Source organism: Panthera onca, chromosome E1 (genome assembly GCF_046562875.1).
Source record: "Panthera onca isolate mPanOnc1 chromosome E1, mPanOnc1 haplotype 2, whole genome shotgun sequence".
Classification (NCBI taxonomy): Eukaryota; Metazoa; Chordata; class Mammalia; order Carnivora; family Felidae; genus Panthera; species Panthera onca.
Window position 1 is genome coordinate 21,719,992 of NC_138352.1, and position 26,009 is coordinate 21,746,000.

At 50.8% G+C, this 26,009-nt stretch overlaps 1 protein-coding gene across 2 annotated transcripts in view; it reads left to right on the forward strand.

Moving 5' to 3' along the window:
* Positions 1-14,412: 14,412 nt before the first annotated feature.
* SHISA6 (shisa family member 6) overlaps positions 14,413-26,009 on the forward strand; it is a 280,044-nt gene continuing 268,447 nt past the window's right edge. The window contains exons 1-2 of one of the 2 annotated variants that reach the window (XM_060647256.3): positions 14,413-15,155; positions 15,432-16,435. In XM_060647256.3, coding sequence (XP_060503239.2) covers positions 15,795-16,435 — 641 coding nt within the window. In that variant the 5' untranslated portion in view covers positions 14,413-15,155; positions 15,432-15,794. The remainder of the gene's footprint in view (positions 15,156-15,431; positions 16,436-26,009) is intronic. The other variant, XM_060647255.3, reaches the window with a different exon arrangement.

Genomic DNA, 26,009 nt, shown 5'->3' on the forward strand with positions numbered 1-26,009 from the left:
TGCTAAGTGGGGGGCACGGGGGCTCCCAACACCAGCGCTTTCCATTCTCTCTTGACCGTGGAGGGTCCAAGGCTTCCTGTTTGCGTCCCTTCCCAGAGAGCCAGTCCTCTCCCTTCCCCGGGCGGGGGTGGGGGGGGTGGGGGGTGGGGATAAATGCCCTGAGTCAATTGGGGAGCAGATCATAAGCATTTGGAAGGTTTACAAAAGAGATGAGCATATTAACGTTTAAAAAATCTTGTCCCCGGGGCACCTGGGCAGCTCAGTCGGTTAAGCGACAGACTCTTGATTTCGGCTCTGGTCATTTATCTCACAGTTTCATGGGTTTGAGCCCCATGTAGGGCTGTGTGCTGACAGTGTGGAGCCTGCTCAGAATTCTCTCTCCCTCTCTCTGCTCCTCCCCTGCTCATGCTATCTCTCCCAAAAATAAATACATAAACTTAAAAAAAAAAAATCTTGTCCCTATTACACAGAAAAAGGAGAGCTCCTTTCCATCAACACACTCGCGCGCGCGCGCACACACACACACACACACACACACACACACACACATACACACACACACACACACACACACTCCTCTCCCTATTCTGTCCTACTGGAGTCTCTGAAACTCTGTGAAACCAGGGCAAAACTTCTCGAATAGGACATACAAAGGAAAACCTCAAGTCTTTGGGGCAGGGAGGGGCACTTCTATGCTTCTGGCAATGCTCTGTTTCTCGATCTGGGTATTGTTTAATAAAAAGCATAAAGGGATAGCCATGGCTGGAAATCTTCAGTCACACCAAACCTCTCCTTTGGGAACATACGGTCTCTTGCCTGTGACCATGACCTGCTCAAAAGACGATGGCTTTGCCAACATGCCTCTGCTTTTTTCCGGTCCCACCTGGGCCTGAGAACCATGGGCCTCCATCTCCAGTCTCCACCCCGGCTTGGATCCCTTCTCCAATGCTGCGTCCGCTCCTCTACTGCTTCTCTTGGTCATATTTGTTCCTCACGCATTTCCCCGGCTGGTCCCCTTGACCTGGTCCGGCCTGAATTAATCGATGAGGACATCTGTGTGCTTTCCTCAGCTCCAGGCTCTGTCTTCAATTCTGATTATTCCATTTTGACAGGAGCCATCTTGGCTAATCCACATTCCAAGCATTGCCTGCAATTTTGTCACCAACCCAGGCTAAGTGACAGGTGGGAGAGAATGAAGGCAGAAGGGGAAGATGAGGCAGTGATTGTCAGCCGTGCCGTTTTGAATTAGAACATCTTTTTAAACACAGACCTTTTCTGCGGGAAGATGGACAGTGAACCCCAAATAGCAGTCGCTTCGGGATTTGGGAAGGAGGAGGTATATACGTGGGTAGAGGTGATAGGCGTGTTAAGTGTGTTAAACGGAGCTTTAACTTCATCTGTAATGTTTTCTTTTCTTTTTTTTTTTAAAGTTTATTTATTTATTTTGAGAAGAGAGAGAATCCCAAGCAGCCAGCACGGAGCCCTACTCAGGGTTCGATCCCACGAACCGCGAGATCATGACCAGAGCTGAGATCAGGAGTCAGACGCTTAACGAACTGAGTCACCCAGGCACCCTGTAATGTTTTAATTTTTAAAAAGGAGAATGCATTCCTATGTTGTTTGAGAAAATCAAAAGATAACAAATAATAAGTATGTCTAAAAACAAAAAGTAGGGTTTTTTTCTTTTTGAAAAATACAAAACCGGTAAAAGCCCCAGTGCGTAGATATATAACATGTAAATGTCGGTCTGTATGCTAAAGATAATGCCCAGTCTGATAGGATCTGCTCGTAGTCTAGTGTTATCTTTGCACTGGACCATGAGCCTTATCATGCCCCCATTTGCTCCCCTTGGCACGGACCGTGGACACTGGTGTGCATTTGGCCCCCAAAAATGGTTTTTAGCCAATCTTAAAGGAAACCATCTGGGTTTCTTAGGGGATGGTGATCTGAAGCGCTGGGCCGAGAAGGAAGGAAGGAAGGAAGGAAGGAAGGAAGGAAGGAAGGAAGGAAGGTGAGGAGTGGACAATCTCTGTTCTTTCTGGAAACGAACAGCAAGGTGTTGAGGGTGCTTAATTATCCCCCCACCCTGTGCTCCCCATAAGCTGGCCCTATGCCCGACCGCAGGGAACTCAAGAAAGAATCTTCTTCAAAGTCGCTCAGCATGACAGAGAGTAGGAATTGCTACCAGTCGTGGAGGAAACGTGTTCCTGGAGCTCTCGACTTCCAACGCAGAGACTCGCCGCGTTCTGGCACTCTGCATGTGAATTGTGTCTTGCTCCAAAGCCTACCCAGATTGGGGGGTGGCGAGCTGTCACCCTCTCCTTTGAAACTGCTCTTCCTCTCCATTTGCTGCCACAGATGCCAACACAATTCTTGTTGCATTAATTTGGCCGGGAGAGGGAAAAACGGCAGCAGCATTAATTAAAAAATAATTTGCCACCCAAGAGAAAGCTAGCCCATTTTCCCCGACTTCCAGTCGACGGTCCACAGGTTCAAGGGAGGGGACGATGTGAGTTCGGTAGGCATGTGAATGAGAAGCGAGAGGTAGTAGAGAAGCGGCTCTAAATGTGATGAAAATCTTCAATCTTAGAGGCATCTGGGAGGCAGATCTTTGAAGGCACTAAAAAAAAAAAGTTGTGAAGAATCAGGGGAAAGTACTGGATGGGAAGGTGATGGTGATAATGGAGGGATTGGAAGAAAATGGCATAAGTGGATTTTTTTTTTTTTTAAATAAAGAGAAATAATGCCATTCTTCCATAAAAGGAACCTGGACCCTTTGGAGACATGACTTGGGTCGAGGGTGGGGGCAGGAAGTGTAGATAGTCCAGAAGATCTCATGCTGGAAAATAAAGACATGCTTGAAAACGAGACAACACAACAACAACAAAAAGCTTTCAGCAAACTGAAAGAGCTCCCAGTGGGCAATGCTGGGACCATTTGAGCACAAAAATAATACCGCAATATAGTAATACTGGGCTGTAACTTAAAGTAGGAATACCCACAAGTCCATAGTGATGTCAAGGAATGACTGAATATATAAATACGTGGAGGAGAAGAGACAAATCTCCTATACAGAAGAATCCCATAGAATTTATGTGTCTGTGACCCCTTCTTGGAAGTGGAGGGTCACTCCCCACTCCCAACCTGTGACCTGTGCATAGTGACTTTCCTTCCAAAGAGTACACCGTATGGAGAAAGGGGGGGTGGGGGTGGGGAGCGAATCTTTTTATAGTGGAGGAATCTGACAACGCGCCCCCAGCAGGGCTGATCCAAGTTAACATCATTCCTGTTAAAACATATTAATAGCGTGTGTCCTTGATAAGACGACAATGGCACTTCACCTCGGTGGTTCCTTTCTTCCTCCAAACCCATAACTCCAGTCTAACCATGAGAAGAGTCATCAGACAGACTGAAGTGGGAGGGCATGCTACAAAGGTCCTGACCAGTCCTCCTCAAGCCTGTCAAGGTCATCAAAAAACAAGGGAAGTCTAAGAAAGTGTCCCGGTCCAAAGGAGCCTGAGGGGACATAACGAACAAATGGAACATGGGGGGTCCTGGATGGGATCCTTGCACAGAAAAAGGACCCTGGGAAAACACTGAACAGATCACAATCAAGCATGGGCTTTAGTCAACAGGGACGTATCAATAGCATTTGCTTGGAACCATCAATGTCAATTATAATATGGACCTGGGTCAAGACTGAAAACAAAAAAACAAAAAACCTTGTATTTGCATTCAGAACCGGAAGCCTCACACCTTGTCAGCCCTGCTTACATTGTAAAAGAAAAAAAAAATTACAGTGGTCGCAAGCTGTGTTTTTAAAATGTAATGCTGTTCTAACTGCGTCTAACTTCAGGTGGACTCCTTTGGAAGTGAAGGCAATATTTTCAGCCATCCAATTTTTTTTTTTTTTTTTTTTTTTTTTGTCCTCGCCTTGTTGACAGAGTAGGAACCACTGAGCCAGAGAAGCAAAGGAGCAAATCTGGGGCAAGAATCCACAAGGCTGACATGCGAATTATTCGAAATCCAACAGTCCTCGTAAACCCGTGTCTCCCGGGCCGCCTGCCACGAAGGGTGATTTTTCTTTTTCATAAGACTTTCCTCTTACTGTGGAATTAATTGAGTTATTTTCGGTTCATTATGTATGCCTTTAAAAGAGACTTTCTAATAAACTCAGTTCTTATCAGTTAGAAGCCTCCTTCTGTTTCACATTTTGTCTCCTGTGTGTGGCCCTTTGTTCGCTAATCAGAATCACAACTTCCAAATGAAGGGGGGAAAGCATTTTGTTCTCTCCAACCCATTTGGCGTGTGAGCGAATCAGAAGCGAGCGAAGACTGCCACCTCTTTATTTGTTGTGTTAACCAATTAAAAAGTGTTACTCTCTTGGTAATAAAGTGTAACTTTGTCCCTCTGGGTCCTCACTCTGGTCCCTCTTGATCTGGCTCCTTATTTAATTTTCTAGCCGGCCTCACTCTGGTCTCAGATTCCGGAATCATCCAGGGCTCTACCTACGTCAAAGCCCTTCTCCGCTGGAGGGAACACATGGAACCATTCTGTCCTTCCCTCTGAGCTGACCATCCACAGGCGCCGGTGACAGAGTCAACGCCACATAGGGCTGTGTCAGAAAACTCTCGGAAGAAGTGATCTCCAAGGACAGCTGTCCATACAAGGGCTGTGCCCTCAGCAATGTTTATATACCAATAGAGAGCATAAGGTTCGGACAGGAAGAGTGAGACCAGAATCTGTACGCATGTTTGTTCAAATATCCAGATAACTGATTTAATATACTGGAGGGCAGCCAGGATGGACGCTTGTGTACAAAGCCAGGAAGGAATTCAGAAATATCATGGAGGAAATGTGTGTCTCAGAAACATCACATCCCTTGCTGCCAGGACTGGTTCGGTTTGACTTTTGATCCAGCCCTTATGGTTTTGTGTAATGGAGAGATTTGGCAGGATAGGAGAAATGAACATTTTTATTGAACTTCTGAGTTTCCAGAATATTTGAGCATTCATGATCTCACTGGATCCCCACACCCTGTGTTGTTCCAAAGGCCAGAATTACCTTCTCTCTTTTTACAGCAAAGGAAACCGTGGCCCCCGGAAGTCACCCACTACTTGCTGAACTAGTAAAGAGTAGCCTCAGGACTGGAATTCAGGTCTCCTGAATTCAAGGTTTAGGCTTTGCATCCTACAGCGATGGTTTAATTTTTTTCTTCGGGGGTCTGAATTCATTTGATTGTCTGATGACACGTCTCCTAAGCAGACACATGCACACTTTTGCTATAATTTCAAGGGGTTCCCCATCAACCCCAGGGTGCAAACCACTGTCCTCTGCTATGTAATCTCTATAAAGGCCGTAGAGCAAAAATAAGGAAATTCTGAAATAGGACAATAAGCAATTTGAAGATGAGAATTAAGACCAAATTCCTAAGTTCTTTGGCCAAATTTTCTCTCTTGTCCTGGAATATATTATGTCACAGAGGGAATGGCAGATCTTGAAATGAAAAGTGTTAAGAAGATACCCTGGGGGGATATGTATACACAAAAATGGGAACACGTTGATGGATGGAAAATAAAAACCTGAGAAGATACAGAACGGCAGGAACAGGGGGAAGCGTAAGATGAAAGGGAATAAAAATAATGGTCAATTAGACATTTCGATCATGATGATTGTGCCACCAGCATAGAGTGCATATTTATGAAATCTGTCGGGGGTGGTGGGGACCGAAAGAGGAACTTGAGGGGTATGGGATGTGGAGGGAATTGGGCGTCATCAACAAGATGGGCTAACGGAAGCCAAGGGGGCACTGACTCGCGTCACACTTGGTCTAGTGGGGCTTATCCCACACATCAGTTGTGTCTCTAGCTATCTCTGGAGAGCCCATGCTTTAGAATAAAAACCTGCTCATGCTGGAAGCTTGTAAGCCACTTCGTGGCCAGGTTCCCTGTCACTGTGACTGGACCCACTGACAACGTCTTTCCTTGCCTGTGGGTTCCTGTGGATGTCCTTATTCCCAACCACTGGATGGACACTGAATCTTTCCCTCCTTTCCTGCTTGGAGCAGGTTTTCCAGGTCTGCTGGGTTTAATTTACCACCCTGCCTTGACTTCCTTCTCCACTGCAAACTCTCCGGGCTGCTTACCTGGTTCTCAGTGGATTTTCTGCTTCATCCTCCACATGTGACTTTGTTGACTTTGTACCCATTGCAAATGGCCGGAGACACTTCCAATGTTGTGTGGCTCAGGATCTTCCTGGTCTCAGTTTCTCAGTTTGATTCACAACTGTCCAGTCGCCACACCAACACCACCATGACATTGTTCTTCAGCCTCTGGGGACTCCTCCTGGAGAAGGATTTGCAGCCGGTTGGTCTCCTCCCTCCAGGTTTGGGATTCTAGGAGATAGAGTTGGGCTTGGGGGATGGGGTATGAATAGGAAGATACAATGAACAGGTACACCAAGTGCTGAGCTCAGATTTGAAAAAGAAATGAGAAAACCTGACCCTCAAGCAAAGGTTGAATAAATGGTTCTCAGGTTCTCGAGCCGACTCTCTCCAGAACTTCCTTTGCCAAGCATCTTTGGGCCAGCCTTTCCTCCTTTCCTTGGTACCTGGCTCCAGCAGGCCCTACCTTAGCACTGGTTATGTCTGCAGAGGGGGTTATTCAGGGTCTCGTTCAAGGCTCAGGATGTCACAATGGACGTCTATCCACTGAAAAGTAATTCCAGGATCCAATTAGTAATTTTGAAAATTAATGGGAGTTAACAATAACAAAATTGGCCCTTTTCAGCCCAGTTACCTCAGTTATTTTAATGATGGTGATTCACCCTTAGCTTGGCACTCAGCCAACAGATGGTCCATCCAGATAGTATCTACACCCTGATGCAGAATCCAGAATTGCTGTTTATTCATTTGGCTGTATTAATGACCAATTTGTGCTCAGTCAATTAGATTAGATCAGTGAGTTAGATCCAATTAGTTTATTCAAGTTTTTTTCCTTTAAAGGAAAAAGACAAGCCATGCCAACCAGTTTTTTAGTATATATTTTTAAAATCACGTGTACCTATTCTGAAGATACCATTGTCTATGGCATGTTTAATGTCATGAAAGTCAAGAAACAGAATTCAAGGTGACCCAAGTGACGATAGACACAGTAGACACTACCTAAAAGGTAGGACACCAAAGGGTGAAAAGAGTTGAGACCGATAGGGAATGCTGGTTGATATGAATCCTATGCCAAGAAAATATCACATCTGTGTTTAATGTGCTCAGCATTACAGGGGAACATATTTTTTGCAGGTTAACTCATGGGGTTTTGAATAAGATGTCAAAAAATTCCAGCCCAACAGAAAATGTAATAGTGATGCATGGAATTTGCACATGAATATCTAGGACTGGCCGTGTGGTGATTATCCTTGGCATTCGTTGGGTAGAGTCTTCATTATCACTTTTCTCGGGGAGAGCTAACCCTAGCATGCATTTCCTCTAGCTGCAAATCAGTGACGTCTTTCAGCAAAAAGCACATAATAACCAATGACGTTGGCGTCCCTCCTTTTATACATATTTCAGGTTGGGCCAATGGAGCTGCAGAATTGGAATGGAATTCTAAAACCATGTCTATGTAAAGAGGTAGAACCTATATTGGAAACTTCTTGAGCTGTCAGACAAATAGGATTTATTCCTTGTACTAGTTCCAACGCTAGTTAATCCCTGCTGGCTCTTTGGAGCTTTGTGTGGTGAAGAGATTTTTGAGGCTATGACCGGTCTCAGCGGGAAAGCGTTCCATAATTGATTAGTGATGTCTGCCATGGGCGCGGGAGGAGAGCGTTATAGCGCGGGATGTTGTTGTAGCCTGTTCTAGCCGCAAGGAGTGACTGAATGCAGTGCCTTGTAGCTAAATGTGTCCTTTTGGAGTTAAAAGTATAAAAAGTGCATGCCCTTTAACCTGTCATTGCTAACAAATTTGGAACAAACATGGACAAAACCACATTTGATAGTCTAGATGATCATAATAGGATAGCAGCCCCTTAAGGGGGCGACAATTCTCAAGAAGCTATTAAGACATTGAGCGCACATGTGGCCCACACATTTGACTCTTCAATTATGTTTCCAGAATATCTCCTGCGGTGCTTTGAATCTGCTAAGGCTTCCTCCTGGAGGTGTGGCTCATGACCTAACTGTAAGAATCTGTGTCCTAGAGAGCTTCTGGACATTCAGTTAGTGGGGGAAACATTTCTGAAGTCCTCTCTGAGAAGTACTTTTTCCTTGCAACCACTGGTGACTTAATTAGCTCCAGCTGCCATGACAAAATATCAACAACTGGATGCCTGGGAGAACAGTCTATTTCTCTTAGTTCTAGAAACTGAAAATACAAGATGGCGTCAGCAAGGTTGATGTCTGGTGAGAGCTCACTCTTGGGTTACAGGTGGCTCCCCTCTTGTTATGTGCTCGCATGACAGAGGACTGTGGTCTCTTCTTTTTTTTTTTTAATTTTTTAATGTTTATTTATTTTTGAGACAGAGAGCATGAACGGGGGAGGGGTAGAGAGAGACAGGGAGACACAGAATCCCAAGCAGGCTTCAGGCTCTGAGCTGTCAGCACAGAGCCTGATGTGGGGCTCGAACTCACGAACTGCGAGGTCATCACCCGAGCTGAAGTCAGGCGCTTAACTGACTGAGCCACCCAGGTGCCCCATGTATTCTCTTCTTCTTATATGTATATTAACTCAGTTGGGGGCGGGCGGTCACCCTCCCAATTTTATCTAAACCTCATTACCTCCCAAAGACCTCATTTCCAAATACCATCATATTGGGGGATAGAGCGTCAATGTACACATTTTGGAGGGCCACAAACAGTCATTAGACAACATTTGGTATGTGGTAGAGAGAAGGCAGTTCTATGAGGCCCCAAGTAGGATTCTGGATAGCAGGTCAGAAAGCCTAATTTATTTGTTCGTACTTTGACTAGCACCTAGCAGGGCCCATTAAATATTCATTGAAAGACTGAAAGACAGAATAAATGCTAAGGAATGAATAAATGAATGCAGAGAAGAGGTGATCCCAGGCCAGGCTAGCCGTAGAGGTAACATGAGGTCATTCTTGCCCTCACATGTCTGGCTGATCAGATACAGGCTGTGAAGAAATCCAGAGGATATCAATTCTTAGGTACCCATCCAGTTCTAAAATGATGCAGTTCTGGGGCCACCTGGGTGGCTTAGTCAATTAAGCATCTGACTCTTGAGTTTTGTTTAGGTCATGATCTCATGGTTCGTGGGATCAAGCCCCCACAGTGGGCTCCACACTGAGTTTGGAGCCTGCTTGGGATTCTCTCTCTCCCTCTTCCTCTGCCCCTCCCTCGCTCATGCCCGCCCCCCTGCCCCCAATTAAAAAAAAAAAAAGCCACAGTTCTAGAATTCTAATTATGCAGGACGCAAACTTCCTTCACTCCATCTCTAGGTGGGGAATGCCGGAGCAAGGCATTCCCTTTCTTCTGCTTCCTGTTTGGAGTCTCTCTTATTTCACTACAGCAATTGCTTTGAGTTTTGGAAAGGGTCTGAAAAAGACCTTTCTATTTCCAGTATGACCTAATTGGCATTCTCTAACATCTCTCTAATCAGAGAGAGTAGCAAACATGACTTCCTTCCTTCCTTCCTTCCTCCCTCCCTCCCTCCCTCCCTTTTCTTTCTTTCTCATCTGCATACATGTTTTCATGATATTTTGGACAGAACACATTACCCTTCCATAGAGTCATGTTGATCAACTGTGAGGTCAGCTGTATCAGTTAAAATGCTTTCTAATTGCAGACAGACAATCCAGTGAAAAGAGCTTAATTAAAATGGGGATACATTGGCTCAGGTAACGTAAAAGTGCAGGGGTGGGCAGACTTCACAAGGGGTGAGATTCCAGGTTCAAATGGTGCCAATGAGACTGTATTTCTTTCCATCTCTTGGCTCAGCCCAGTATGCTGCTGGCTCCTTCCTCGGGAGCAGCTCTGGGTTCTCCCTTCCCAGGGCAAGATAGCTGTCCTGATGCCATGCTGGCTTCCTCTCAGGGGAAAGGAGTGATCATCTTTCTCAGTCCTGCCCACATAAGTTCCCAGTTATTCTATGGGCTTCTGCCACTGACTTATTTTCTCCGAGTCTCCCAAATAAAGAGTTAAGATGTGCTGTGGGGCTTAAAGCTGGGTCCTGTGGAACCCCGGGCAGATCCCATTAAATGAGAGTGATGGAGGCTAAACCTCTGAATAAAGATTTGAGACTCTGGCTCAAAAAAAGGGGGAAAGAATGTTGGGAGAAATAGCATATCAGATGACAAGTTCCCCAAATGCTCAAAGAGCTGGCATCATGGGCTCCAATCCATAAGATTAACCAACCTACGTATGAAGGATTTCACGTGGATGCCAAAAGTCATCCTAACTCGTACAGGTGTGGAAAAGACTCTAGTCAACTGTAAGCTTGGTCTGAACCAATACATTGATTGGCCTCTTCAACAACAATAAAAATCCAATGTACTCGAATTTTCAGCCGTTAGAACTGTCTAGCATTGAAATTAACGGCCTGAGAAGATAGTTTCTAAGTTGTCACTAGATGTCCTAAAGCAAAAGCTATATAGTCACCTACAGGGATGTCACTGAGGGAATGCGGGGAAGCACAGACTCATTCATTCACTCATTCATTCATTCAACACGTATTTACTGAATGCCCCTGGTGTATGCTCGGATCTCTTGAAGTAGAGGCTGAGACAAATGTCGACAGGCTCCTTTTCAGGGGAGGAAGCAGGACGGTGCAAATGCAACAGAGGCTCTACAAAACCTTGGCCACAGGGAGCCTGGATCTTTGGAGAAAACGTGGCCCATCAGAGTTCCTGCGTTGAGCTAAAATAGCTAGGCCTTTGTACTTTCCAACTTGATTAGTCATTGGATGTGGGCCACTCAGGGAAGGAAGCCTGTGTTCCTGGAGGAGAAGCCTCTGTCCCTAGAGGAGCTGACAGCTGGAGATGTGTCCTTCTGTGTCCACCACAGTCTACTGCGTGCCAAGCAGTGTTTTGACATTGAAAGTACAGCAGTCAACAAAATAGTAGCAAAGCTCAAGCAAGAGCCGGCATTCCGGTGGAAGGTAAGAAGAGAACTTTTTTTTTTTAAATTTTTTAAAGTTTCATTTAAGTGATCTCCACACCTAACATGGGGCTTGAACTCACGACCCCAGTATCAAGAGTCACATGCTCATCCGACTGAGCCAGCCAGGCGCCCCTGAGAACTTTTAGAAAATATTTAAATGGGTGTGTAGCGCTTGGTAATAAATGCCGTGGTGCATCATGGTGAGGAGAAGGTAGCCATGATGGAAGAAGAAATAGCAGGTAGTGGTGGGATAGTTATGCTATATTCATCAGGACGTTGCAGAAAAAACCCTGTAGACATCGAGGGCTTGAAGGGGTCCAGGCACTGAATGAGTGCAAAGGCTTTGAGGATGAGTTAGGACATCACTGTGGCGGGAGGGAGTAAGGAACAAGCAGTAAGACAGGGGCTTAGAAGAGTAGCAGGGGACCAGATCGGGCAGGGCCATGAGGCCATGGTTACACTCGGAGGCCATGGTAAAGACTCACGGTGGGAAGACACAACGGTGGTCGTTTGTTAGACACACTGCCTCCGCTTAGCGTCCCACTTTATAGAGGAGAAAACCAGATCCCATGGCAAGGGTAGGATCAGTACCAAGCTGCATAGGTAGAAATCCTAGAGAAAGTCAGAGTGGAGACAAGATACCGGATATATCCATTAGGATGCATTGGGCTGCATGTTAGAGAAACTCTAGATTCAAAGAGGCTTCCGTAAAAAGGAATTTAATAATTTCGCATTACTGGGAGACCAGACTTGTGGGAGCCCTGGGCGCAGTTCCGTGAGTGGCTCAGTAATGCTCCTTCCCTCTTTCCATCTGTCGTCCTCGGTGTATCAGTCAGGATGGGCTAGGATATGCTGCGAAAATAGACCCAACTCCAGTGGCTAAATTTAAGAAGCAGACGTCTAGTTTTACTTCACGTCCATGGCCGGCCACCATTTCTGTAAACTGGGGGGCTGTCCCTACTGCCATCAGTCACAGGCTGACAACGCCACGCGCACACATTGCCAATCGCCATGCCAGAAGAAAATGAGAATTCTATGGAGTGTCTGGAAGTGCCGATTAAATGCTCTGGTTCGGAAATAACATACATCATTTCTGCCCACGTTTTGTCCACCCTCCTACTCACAAATGGGCCAGAGATTACAATTCTAATATATGCCCGGGAGGCAGAGATACTCAGCGGCCCTGATGTTTATCAAAGGAAGTGTCAGCTTCGACTAAGGACTAGTTGCCCCCCACCCCCACCCTCCACCTCCCTGCAAGGTCAGAACATTCACAGATACAACACTCAAAAAAGTAGAGGAATTCTCACCATTTTTGAGAGCGAGGATCATGTCCCCAGAATCTCCCAACGCTTCCCTCAGTTTGTATTGGCCAGAAATAGATCACGTGTTCATTCTTAACCAACCACTGGCCCAGGGGGAATTATCATGGTTGGTTTAGCCCAACCATGATAATTGGGATCTATCCAATAGGGATTTACCTTCTAGAGCCAGAGGTTGGGTCACTTTCTCTTGAGCCTGTGGGCTGGCTGGCTGAAGTCGGTACAGGTGTTGAAAAGATAACTCTTCTCTGGCACTTTTTAATGAGTTCAACCCACAAAGGAAGGATACTTTCATATGGGCAACAATTCAGGTATTGCAACCAGAAGGAGAAAAGTAGAAACATGGATGCTGGTGGGCAAATGGATATTGGTAGGCAACGAACCTGATCTACCACGAAGGGCAGAAGAGGAGGGCTGGGAGTGCCAATAAGAAATATAATGCAGGGGTGCCTGGCTGGCTCAGTCAGCAAACTGTGAGACTCTTGATCCTGTGGTCATGAGTTCGAGCCCCACGCTGCGTGTAGAGATTACTAAAAAATAAGTAAAGCTTAAAAAAAAAAAAAGAAAGAAAGATAATGCACTGCAGTGAGGGTTGGAGTGAATAACCTTGAAGATCCTATCCAATCCTGAGATACCATTATTTTCTGTGAGTTTGTTGACATTCCCATCTGTGAGCACAGGGGTTCAAATCACATTTGCGGGTGGGACTCTCTGAGGAACCAAACCCATTTCCCTCACTAGTACCACTAATCAAATCTTATTAAAGTTCTACATGAGGAAGATACGCGTCTAACCCATTGCTAGGTTGCTTCCAGATGTGGGGTAGGCAATTCTGGAATAAAGAAGGGGCGGGGAGGTGGCGGCAAAAGCTCAGGGAAGAGGAAAGGAAGGAAGCGACTTAAAAATTGCACATAGTCTTAAAGTCAAGAATAGGGGCGCCTGGGTGGCTCAGCCGGTTAAGCGGCCGACTTCAGCTCAGGTCATGATCTCGCGGTCCGTGAGTTCGAGCCCCGCCTCGGGCTCTGTGCTGACAGCTCAGAGCCTGGAGCCTGTTTCAGATTCTGTGTCTCCCTCTCTCTGACCCTCCCCCGTTCATGCTCTGTCTCTCTCTGTCTCAAAAATAAATAAACGTTAAAAAAATAAAATTAAAATAAAAGTCAAGAATATGTTCTTATGACTTCCAAATGTATATCTTTTCTTGTCTGCTCTCTGGAGCTTGAAGCCCTTGTCTTCACCATGGGCATCGACTACCAATAATCAACTTCAGCCCTTCATCAACTTTTACCTGCATCAGGAGAACAGCTTCCAGATTGCTCTTCTGTGCCGTGGTCCTTACCCCGGTGGACTTAAGCGATCCAGCGATTGGGTCAATCTGACAGTGTCCTCCCCTGGAGCGGAACCCACCAATAGCTCTGGAGGGTTCTGCAGTGGAGGGAAGGGGGTGGGGGGAACGGCGTGGGGGCAAGTGCACAAGAAGAGGGAGGGAGGGGCATCCCAGAATCCGCCCCTGGTGCCTTGGAATCTGGGCTCCAGCTGTCCCATTCATCCATTCTGGAGTTCCAAGGAGCGGTTCTCTGCCTTTCTGGCACGGGGGATCCTCAGTTCGGATCACGCAGGAGCCGGACCTAACAGCCTTCCCACAATCTCTACGGCCCACGCTCTTGACAACGGCCCCCGCCTTCAACCTAAGCCACCCCGGCACTTGCGCAAAAGGTCAGGACACACAGGCAGAATTCTGGCAGTGGCCGCGGCTTTTTGTTCTCATTTCCCCCATCTCCTCCATGGACACACGCCAAAGATGATGATTATGACTCCCTCTTGAGGTGGCCTCAAGGCTTCGACTTGGACCCGGGACTCCTTTCCACAGATCCCATGGGCAATCACACAGGAACACTTCTCTCTCCGCACCCCCCCCCCCCCCCCCTTCACCTACAGCAGATGCATTTCAAAGCTGAGTCTTAAGAGGCTCAGGCAGCTTTTTCCAACTCCGCCTCAACGCTCTGGAAAAAGTCCTTGAAAGAGGCAATAAAAGGTGCCACCCAGCGCCGGGGGCGGCTTGCGCCTGTGTTAGGGTTGCGGTTGGGGTCCTGGGAGGGGGGCGGGGAGAGTGACTCAGGGCGAGAGACCGCAGGCCCCGCTCACAGGCAGCCCTACCACCTCAGACAAGCCACTTGACCCCTGGCCTCAGTTTAGGGACCTGTAGCAATGGGTTTGGCCTCCTCCCGCCGCTGCGAGCGTCGCCACTAGGGAGAGGCAAAGGCTTGCAGATCCCCGAGTCCCCGAGCGGGACTCGGGGAAGGTGGGACCCGCGCCCAGGGCGGCGCGGGGCAAAGGCGGCGGAGGTCTGGCCCAGCCGCGGGGCCGGCTCCGGAAGGGACGCTCCCGCCCCGCTCCCGGCCCCCTCTCCGCCTCCAGGCTCGCCGTTTCCAATAACGGGAGTCCTGGGCTTCGGTGACGCGGAGCTTCAAGTGCCGCCGAGAGTGGGGAGCGGCGAAGAGGAGCCCCCGCCCGCCAGGCGTGTAAACGTGGGCGGCGGTGAGCGGCCGCCTTCCCCTCCCCTCCTCTCCCCTCCCCTCGCGGCGCTCCCGCGTGTGCGGGTGTGTGAGTGCGTGTGTCTCCCTCGCTCCCTCCCGCACGCGCTCCGGCCGCTGCGCTCCCTCCCGCCGCCGCCGCCGCCGCCGCCGCCGCCGCCGCCGCCTCTGCAGTCGCAGCCGGGCATGGTGAGTGAGTGAGGGCCGGCCGCCGCGCGCCCCCCGCCGCAGCCCGCTCCGTCCCGGGGAGCCAGCCCGCGGCGGGAGCGCGCTGCGGGGCCGGCGGCCCGTGCGCCCTCGGTGGCCGGCGCGCAGGGCCGCCGGGCCCCCCGTCTCGCCGCGCCGGCTCCGCGCCCCTCCGGCCCCGAGCCCGGCTCGTCGAGGGCGGCGCGCTCCCTCCCCGCCCGCCGCGCGCCCTCCGCCCCCCGCCCCGCCCCGTGACCGGCTCCCGGTCTTGTCCCGCAGGACCCGCCCGGACGGGACCACGCCGCCGCCGCCGCCGCCGCCGCCGCCGCCCGGAGCCGCGCTTCAGGTCCCGCCTGAGCCGCGCCGCCGCCGCCGCCGGCGGGGGATGGGGCTGCCCGGGAGGCGCGCCGAGCCCGCAGGGGGAGCGCGGAGCCGGCGCGCAGCGTGAGCGCCCGAGCAGCCAGCGCCGGGCCGGTCCGTGCGCACCGCGCGCCGCCGCCGCCGCCGCCGCCGCCGCCCGCGCCCCGATGGCGCCATCGCCCCGGCGCCGCTGAACGCCCGCGCCGCCGCCCTCGGAGCCCGGCGGCCGGGGAGCGGCCTGCCGCGGAAGCCCGCCCGCGCGCCCTCCCGCCCGGCCCCGCCATGGCGCTGCGGCGCCTCCTGCTGCTGCTGCTGCTGCTGCTCTCGCTGGAGTCCCTGCACCTGCTGCCCGGCGCCCGCGCCGCCCGCGGCCGCGCCGCCAACCGGACCCTGAGCGCCGGCGCCGCTGCCGTCGGGGGCCGGCGGCCCGGGGGCGCCCTGGCCCGCGGCGGCCGGGAGCCGAACGGCACCGCCCGGGCGCCCGGCGGCCCCGAGGCGGGGAGCCGGCGGGGGCAGCCCGCGGCGGCGGTGGCGGCGGCCAGCGCGGCCGTCACCTACGAGACGTGCTGGGGCTACTACGACGTGAGCGGCCAGTACGACAAGGAGTTCGAGTGCAACAACAGCGAGAGCGGGTACCTGTACTGCTGCGGCACCTGCTACTACCGCTTTTGCTGCAAGAAGCGCCACGAGAAGCTGGACCAGCGCCAGTGCACCAACTACCAGAGCCCGGTGTGGGTGCAGACGCCCAGCACCAAGGTGGTGTCGCCGGGGCCCGAGAACAAGTACGACCCGGAGAAGGACAGGACCAACTTCACCGTCTACATCACCTGCGGGGTCATCGCCTTCGTCATCGTGGCCGGCGTCTTCGCCAAGGTGTCCTACGACAAGGCCCACCGCCCTCCGCGGGAGATGAACATCCACAGGTGAGAGGTCCCGCTCCCTGAGCCTCCCGCCGCCTCGCCCCTCCCTCCTGTCGCGCGTCCCCCCCGGCCCGGCCCTTCTTCATTCACCCTCGGCCGCGGCGGCGGCGGCGTCGCCACAGCTCTCTGGCTCTCCGAAACCCAGCTTCTCCCTTGCTCCCCTGACATGCGATAAATCACAGCCCTCTTTCCTTTTTTCACCATTTCTGCAGAACCCAGAACGCATGCTTTGGTGGCAGGGGCAGAGTAAGGAGCCGTGGAACTCGTGGAGTTGGAGTATAAGAATTTTACAAATTGTAGAATTCTGGATGGCCGGGCAGGACTGGGGGAGGGGGGCGGCGGTGGTGGTCCAGGGTTCAGTTTTCCAGGCAAGTGGGCACTTTGGCATAGGTTTCTCTTGCATTCGGTTTTCTGAGTGGAACCAGCACAGCGTCTTTCAGACTAGGGTTCTGAACAATGCCGGCAGCTGACAGGAGAGAGTACCAAGCGATTTAGTATAAATCGGATGTTCTCTGGGTGTGAGAGCTGGGGGTGATCTGGAAAGGATGTTTTCCCCCCGGGGTAAGAAGGGGTAAAGATCTATCTATCCGTTCCGAGTGGACCAAGGGCAGATGGTGTCTCTTCATTACATCCTGCCCAAATGGGATGCTCATTTTCTTGCGGAGATTGGAGGACTTGTTCTTTCAAACCCTGTAGGCAGAACTCTCTGAGTGAACATTCTTGCTGTGCTAAACCTGGTGGGCAGCGTTTCCAGCTTACGTTAGGGGGCCGGTGGGGGAAGCCTCCTACCAAAACTTACGCCAAGAGCACAGAATATGGTAGTGCTTGGTCCTACCCTGACTGCCTCCCACCCCACCACCCTAGCCCCCAGTGAGTCCTTAGGGAGGTCGGAGCCCAAAGAACGGGAAACCAGACTGTCTTCACCACTCGGGGACCGATGCACCCAGGGGAGGCAGAGTTAGCTCTGTTTCTAGTCCCCTGGTGGTGGTGATGAATGAATGACCAGACTTGGTTCAGCAGAGTCTTTCGGGGAAACAAACCGTGCCCCAGGACCTGCCTCCGGTGTTGGCACATGGTGCGGGCACCGGCTGGTAACTGGGACCCCCCTCCCGCTGACCCGTCCTCTTTCTGAGTTTGCCTAGCCAGTCCCCACCCTGAGCCATATACCTGAAGCTCGTCTCTACACTCTGATTGTTATCCTTTTGGCCTGGAAACCTCCTTCCCTTGCTGCTGTGGACGTCGTAAATCACCGGTACCTTGATGAAGAGAGAGAAAGGAGGATAGAAATTTCTGGGCATGACTTTTTTTTTTTTTTCTTCCTTTAAAGCTGTTGAGAAAAGATGATGTTCCCTGGCAGGTTTTATGGGTCAGACGCACGAAGTTTGGGTACTTACACAGTGACATTCTTGGGTGTCAGGACTGGGTGCTTCCAAAACCGTTCGTAATCTTCACTCGACACCCCAAGGTGCCACTGACCCCCCCACTGCACCCCATCTTCTCTTCCAGGTAGTGAGTCTGTGCCTGGCTGGTCCTGGGGGCTGATGGAGGGATTGAGACAATGATGTGTAGTCAGTCGGTGTCCCCTTTGGATTCTTGCTCTTGGCTCCTCTTGGAAAGCAGAGAAGGAATTGCCTGTGAAGCAGGTGGTCCTGGTCCAAATCATCCCCCTCTCTGTGCCTTCAGTCCTCTTCACCTTTCTCCTGGGCTCCTGGCCTCTCACGCCGCCTTCCCACTATGGCTGTGGCCTCCTGCTGGCTGGTGCCCACAGACCTTTCTTTGGGTTTCTTTCTTCTCGGAGCCTTTGTTCTGTGCTCTCTTAGACGGAGCCTTCCCCTGCCCTGACCTTGATGACCTGAATTGAGTCATCATGACCTGGGAGGATGCTGATGGCCTTTGGATGCTGGCGCTGGCCTGTGTTCTCCGGGACTGTGACCCTGGAGATGTCCCTGTCCCTCTCGGTGATTTTTCCTCTCCCCATCCCACCGACCCCCTTCCCCAACCCCAAACTAGGGTGCTGGTCTGTGTGTGGGTGGATGGCCCTGTGACTGGTGATGCGATTAGAGCAGTTTGTCTCTGGGGTCGGGGAAGGCAGGTGACCAGGGTAAGGGAGCTGAATTCAGCCTCAGACCATTATGTAAATAGGGGACGTTTCTGCCTCAAATTCACCTCCTGATTTTATTCAGTTCACAGCACCTCTTCCAGCAGCTGCAATGTTGCCTGCTCAAGGCTTTGGAAACTACCATACTGATGCTTGTTAAGTAGGGGATGATGCCTGTCTCTGTGTTTGGGGGAAGGGGACAGAGCATGAGCTACTCATCGAGGACATTCCATGAGTGACCTTGGGCAGCGGGGGGGAAACTCCGTGTCTGGCCCTGGGTGACTCAGGCACAACAGCATCCCATCTCCGCCCCCCGCCCCTCCCCCCCCCCCCCACACACCAGGCGTGTCAGGGTGAGTGTGCACATTGAAGGTTGCTCCTCCCCGACTCCTGGGTGTGTTCCCATGAGTTGCTTCACTTTGCTCACACTTTAAGAGGTCACCACTTGCCATCCTGGGGAGTTTTTCACGCAGCTCTTCTTATTGGGAGCCAGGGTAGGGAAAAGGGAAGAGATCAATATCCCCACCATAGTGAGTTTTCCCCCCAGGGCAGAGTGGGGAGGAGGAAGGAGGCTCACTCTTCAGAGGTCAGCGGAGGAAGCGGGACGTGCGTCTGGTTCCATGTGCCTTGAAATAGTTCAGCAGAGACGTTTCCATTTCTGAAAAAGGCAAAGAATTTATTCCAGGGCATGATCCTCTCTCTGGTAGATGGCTAGCTGGGCCGGCAGGGGCTGGGGCCCAGGGAGGAGAACCGCCTCCTTGAAAGGGGTGTTGGTGGCATGGTTGGAAGGGGTGAGAGGGAGGAGAAAAGGGAGGCTGCAGCCCTGAGATCAGCCATCTGCCTCCTCCTGGTGGCCCTGGGCTGGCCAGCCCTCCGCCTGCCCAGGGTACACATTCCTCAGAACAGGGCTTGCTTTCACTGCTCTGGCCCCCGAGGGGAAAAGCAGATTTAGTCTTTTCCAGAAGTGATTAGACCTGGCCATCCTGTTTCTGTAGAAGTCAGCGTCTGTAGGGGAAACTCAGCTCTCCGGTGATTCTGATAGATGAGCAAAGTCACACTCAGCTGGACCCCGGGGAGGAGAAAGTGACGGCCAGAGGGATCAAAGGCAGAGCTGTGCTTTGGATCTGGGGAGCCACTGGATGCCGGGTGCCCACCTTTCCCGGCTGGAAGCCTGTTTCCCACCCGGATCTCTACCTCGCCTTCCCCTGTTCACCCTCCCCGGGCTGAGGCTCGAGCTGGTACCAATTTGAATGCTTCTTGAGCGGTCTCTGCATCGCTTCCTGGTTCCTGGGGCTCTTTGCTCAGTGAGGGCTGCCCGCCCGAGGCAGGGCTTTGACCCAGCAGCCGGCCCTGTCTGAGCATCTCACATGCAAACCTGTTTCTTCCTCCTCCCCCAGAGTTGATTCATTAGCGTCCTCGACATGAGAATCTCCAAGGGAAGAACCGTAGCTTTAATGGCTACTTAGCAGATGAGGTCTGAAGCCATTTGGGTGACCTAGTTCAAGGTGGTGGACCCAGACCTGCCCTGGGTCCCCCCGCTGTACGGGGGTGGAGGGGGTGGAGGAATTTGGGGTTGGTGGGGGGGTCGTGCTCAGGGTTGCGGGCCAAAGAACCTGAGCAGATGTTACCAGGAGAAAGGAAGAGCGACAGGAGGTGACCCTACAGCCGTCGGGAGGGTCCTGTGTCTTTGGACTCCTCTGGTTGTTTCTAGAAGAAGCCAGGGAACCCTTTGTTTCCCCTTTTCTCCCTCTAGAAATTAATTACAAATTAATTACAAACCCAAAGAGGTCTGTTCTGTGCCCACAGACCCGGTAACTGTAATAGCAGGACCCCTTTGCTGGCTGATTTCGTGAGGTTCTCTTCATAGGTTCCCGGGCCATGAATTGTCAGAGCACCCCCCCAAACACCCCCATTTTTGGAAGCACTGTGAGCTCATTCTAACAAGTCGATCTAAACAGAGAGTCAACTTTTTTATTTTATTATGTTTTACTTCTAACAGAGCAGTTGCAAGGACAGGAAAAAGAAAATCTTGCCTTGGATGGAAGGCCCCCCTTTAATGTTTTCTGTTTCTGCGGGGGAAAGCAGTGAAATTGGGGAAGGGTTCAGGAAGGCTCATGGAAGAGGGTTTAGGGAAGGTAATGGGGTGAGAAGTGGACACAACGTGTATTCCTTCGTTCCACGGATAAGTCCCACTCACCTGCTGGGGGCCAGCTCTGTTTATAACCACAGAACGTATAAGCCTCTAAGGTGTGTGTGACCTTGGACACATGAGGCCAGCAGAACTCATTCTTAAAAAAAAAAAATTTTTTTTAATGTTTCTTTATTTTAATTTTTTTCTTTCAATGTTTATTTACCTTTGAGAGACAGAGAGAGACAGAGCATGAGCAGGGGAGGGGCAGAGAAAGAGGGAGACACAGAACCCGAAGCAGGCTCCAGGCTCCCAGCTGTCAGCACGGGGCCTGTCGAGGGGCCCGAACCCATGAACTCTTGAGATCATGACCTGAGCAGAAGTCAGACGCTCAACCGGCTGAGCCACCCAGATGCCCCAGTTCATTCTTGATTTTAACATGTCTGCCACGCAACTACTTTTCAAAAACCCTGCACTTTGAGGGTTCCGCCCGGCATGTTGCTGGCTGTCTTTTGCCCTCTCCGGTGCCCCCCGCCCCAGCCCAGGAGGCGTGCACATCGGTCCCCCTTCCCCACCCACAGCCGCACCCCAGGCTCTGAGCACATTCCTTGGGAAGAGCCTACCCACAGTGCTAGGCTGCCAAGACACAGGTAGAGGAAAAAGTCCTTTTCACTGTTTTCAGCCTATTTTAATGAGAGATCAGATTGACCGTGCAGTTGATTCAGATCCATTGTGCAGGAAGCAGTGGTTCAGACAGCTGAAAAAGTGTGCTGATGGAAAGAGGTTAATTCACCAGCCCCAGGCAGACATGCCCACGAAGGATACGGAATAGAAGGGAACCACACCAAAGGAAGCTTCATCCTTCCTCCCCCTGCGCTGCCTGATGTCTCCAGGGCCTGGCAGGATTGATTGCCTTTAGATCTTAACTTTCTGGCTCCTCTTCCGTGGTGAGTTAGAATCCCCACCACACGCTGAGAGAGCAGCCAGCCACTGGCTACTGAGTCCCGCATAATCTGCTTTTTAAATTGTGAATTCAGGTGCGGTTTGTCTTGAGGTGTTGATTGTATCCCTTGACGACATCCATCCTGTGGCGATGGGCGGAGGGGTAGTTCTGGAGGACTATATTAGGGTCTACGTTGAATTCATTAAAAAAAAATTTTTTTTTAAGTTTATTTATTTTTGAGAGGGAAACAGTGTGAGCGGGTGAGGAGCAGAGAGAGGGAGACAGAATTCGAAGCAGGCACCACAATGTCAGTGCAGAGCCTGATGTGGGGCTCGAACTCATGAACTGTGAGATCATGACCTGAGTCAAAGTCGGATGCTCAACCTGCTGAGCCACCCAGGCGCCCCTAAGTTCGTTCTTTGAAGTATCTTCTTCTGCGGTGATCCCCCCACCCCCTACGTTGGGAAACGCCAGCCCATTGTTTTTCCGAGTCACATTTCTGACCTCGCGTTTCTAGTAGGTACTGCAGACCAGGAGGAGGGTTTATCTGCAGACCCTCAGAGGGTCTCGGTCCCTTGGCCTTGAACAGGCTTGTTTCATACAAGTTCAGGATAGATTGCGCCTGTCCATTCTTGTTCTTTTTTATCTCTACAAGTAAAACCATGGGCGCCTGGGTGGCTCAGTCGGTTGAGCGTCCGACTTCCACTCAGGTCATGATCTCGCGGTTTGTGAGTTCGAGCCCCTCGTCGGGCTCTGTGCTGACACCTCAGAGCCTGGAGCCCTCTTCGGATTCTGTCTCCCTCTCTCTCTACCCCTCCCCGGCTCGCGCTTTGTCTCTCTCTCCCTCAAATATAAATAAGCAGTAAAGAAATGTAAAAAAGAAAGAAGTGAAACCAAAACATTCTGAAAAGGCATGGTAATATAGTTGACCCTTGAATGACTCTGGTTTGAACTGTGTAGGTCCATTTATACGTGGATTTTTAAAAATTAATTAATTTTTTAGTTTTATTCTGCACTTTTTTTGTTTTGTTTTGTTTTGTGTTTTTTTTTTTTTTTTTTTAATGTTTATTTATTTTTGAGACAGAGAGAGACAGAGCATGAACGGGGGAGGGGCAGAGAGCGAGGGAGACACAGAATCAGAAGCAGGCTCCAGGCTCTGAGCCATTAGCCCAGAGCCCGACGCGGGGCTCGAACTCACGGACTGTGAGATCGTGACCTGAGCTGAAGTCGGGCGCTTAACCGACTGAGCCACCCAGGCGCCCCGTGTTTTGTTTTGTTTTTAAAGTAGGCTCCACGCTCCTGCTTGGGGCTCCAGGTCACAACACTGGTATCCAGAATCACATGCTCTCCGGACTGAGCCAGCCGGGTACCCTCAGGATACTTTTTTTTCAATAAAGACACTGCAGAACTGTAAACATATTTTCTCTTACGAGTTTCTTGATATTTCCTTCTCTCTCGCTTACTTTATCGTAAGGTTACCGTATATGACGCGTGTAATGTACAAAACGTGTTAATTGACTGCCGTGTTATTGGTAAGATTTCTGGTCAGCAGTAAGCTGTTGTGGTTACGTTTTGGAGGGAGTCAGAAATTCTACTTGGATTTTCTTTTTTTTTTTTGGTTTTTTTAATTTTTAATTTATTTATTTAAAACAATTTTTTTTTTTAATTTTTTAAATGTTTATTTATTTTTGAGACAGAGAGAGACAGAGCATGAACGGGGGAGGGTCAGAGAGAGAGGGAGACACAGAATCCGAAGCAGGCTCCAGGCTCTGAGCTGTCAGCACAGAGCCCGACGCGGGGCTCGAACTCACGGACTGTGAGATCATGACCTGAGCTGAAGTCGGACGCTTAACCAACTGAGCCACCCAGGCGCCCCTAAAAAAATTTTTTTAATGTTTATTTTTGAAGGAGAGAGAGACAAGAGTGTGAGCGGGGGAGGGAAGAGAGAGAGGGAGACACAGAATCTGAAGCAGGCTCCGGGCTCCGAGCTGTCAGCACAGGGCCCGACACGGGGCTCGAACTCACAAACTGTGAGATCATGACCTGAGCCAAAGTCAGACGTGTAACCAACTGGAGCCACCCAGGCACCCCTATTTTATTATTTTTTTTAAATTCACATCCAAATTAGTTAGCATATAGCGCAACAATGATTTCAGGAGTAGATTCCTTAGTGCCCCTTACCCATTTAGCCCATCCCCCCTCCCACAACCCCTCCAGTAACCCTCAGTTTGTTCTCCATATTTATGAGTCTCTTATGCTTTGTCCCCCTCCCTGTTTTTATATTATTTTTGTTTCCCTTATGTTCATCTGTTTTGTCTCTAAAAGTCCTCATATGAGTGAAATCATATGATATTTGTTTTTCTTTAATTTCGCTTAGCATAATACCCTCCAGTTCCATCCATGTAGTTGCAAATGGCAAGATTTCATTCTTTTTGACTGCCGAGTAATACTCCACTGTATAGATATACCACACCTTCTTTATCCATTCATCCATCAGTGGACATGTGGGCTCTTTCCATACTTTGGCTATCGTTGATAGTGCTGCACATTGGGGTGCATGTGTCCCTTCGAAACATACTTGGATTTTCTTAACAAATTATTATTTTTTTATTTTATTTTTGAGAGAGAGAGAGAGAGAGAGAGAGAGAGGGCTAGTGTAGGGGAGAGGGACAGAGGAAGACAAGGAGAAAGAAAATCCCAAGCAGGCTCCAGGCTCAGCGCGGTGCCCGACCGGGGGCTCGATCCCACAACCCTGGGATCATGACCTGAGCCGAAATCAAGAGTCGCACGCTCAGCGGGCTGAGCCGTCCAGGTGTCCCTGTCCCTGGGTTGTCAGCTGCACGAGTCATTGCCCCTAACCCCTGCCTGATTTGCTCAGGGGTCAACCTTCTTTCTGTTATTTTGTCGTCCGTTATAGAATCGTTGAATTTTTTTGCAGGCCAAGTCAGCAGCCTAACGTCCTGATTTTATAAGTGAGGCAGCTGACACACAGGGAGGTCAGATCACAGTGCCCCGGGGTGGGGGGAGCAGCTGGGGGTGGTGAGCTTGACCTGGAAGCCGAGGGCCACTCTGAGTCCCGGGCCCACTCTCCTGCCTGGTTGCCTCTCAGCCTTGTCTTGCGCAGTGAACGTCTATTATTGTCTTACGCTATGCACCTGTTTCGGAAACTCTGTTATTGTCTTACGCTACGCACCTGTTTCTGAGTCAACACCGGATAACTTCCCGATACTTAGGGATGTGAGCGACGGCCTTCTCCCTTCTCTTGCTTCCCTGACTTTCTTTGGTCCCTCCTCATTCAATTTTACGGTCCCCTAAAATGATTTCCGTCGCACTTCCACAGTCGCCTTGTAGTTTTCCCCATGTCCCTTTGTAAAGGGCAATAACCTGACCTAAGCACAATCCTTGGATAAGATCTAAGGAATGCAGACCATCAAGAAGGGAGATGCCCCGCAGGCCAGAAGGTTGTGAGACCATCAGGTAAAACCGGAGGTGGTCGTCTGTGATTCAGAAGGTGCGGTCTGAATGCTTTCTCTCTCTCCCAGAGATGGGTGGGGACACGGCCATCTAACCAGGTCAATGAGTTTTGGTTTTGCCAGAGACCGGGAGACCTCCAGGCAACACCCCCCCTGGGGCCCAGGTGCGTGTGATTTCAGGTTTGTCCCCCGGGATGGCCCCCTGCATACAAGACAACTCTGTGGGCCTCAGAAACGCATTCACTGGTGTGGGCCTTGTCCCTTCTCAGCTCTGGGCCACCATCCCACAGGGGCGAGGTGGATACAAGGTGAGGGGGCTGAAGGGGCTTCAGGGATGTGGCTAACGAGGCTGGAAATTTGGGTCTGACCATTACATGAAATTCACCTCCGCGGCCTGAAGTTTGGAGCCTGATTCTGTGTACCTCTCCTAAACGTGTCCGCCTTCTAAGCAGTCACCTTGGGAGGCCACACGCCGACTCTCCCCCGGACAGCGTTGTCATAGTGTTTTCAGAGCCCATGGCACGTCATCTTGACTCTCAGTAACGGGGCACATTTTTATCCTCTTGGGCTAAGATTTGATTCTTGTAAGAGGCGCTAAGTCACGGGGCGGAGGCCGATGAGTGGAATCGGCGATCGGCTGGTTATTGGCGGAAGTAAAGAGTGCCTCTAGCAATGAGGCCTGCTGTCCTGGGATCCGCATCAGCTGTCTCCAGAGGCCGAGCCCAGGAGAGGCGCTCGGGTGATGAGTGGTGGGGCCCGCAGGTCAGAGCCCAGCTCTCCGTGGCGGCCACTTCTCAGGGGCCGCACCTCCCCGGCCGTAGGACATTCAGCTCTGCGTTTTATCGGTGTGTCGGGGCAGACCTCGCGGGAGCTGGAAAAAGAAAGGAGTTGAATATGCAGGAAATAGTTCAAATGACTGCCCAGAAAGGGAGGGA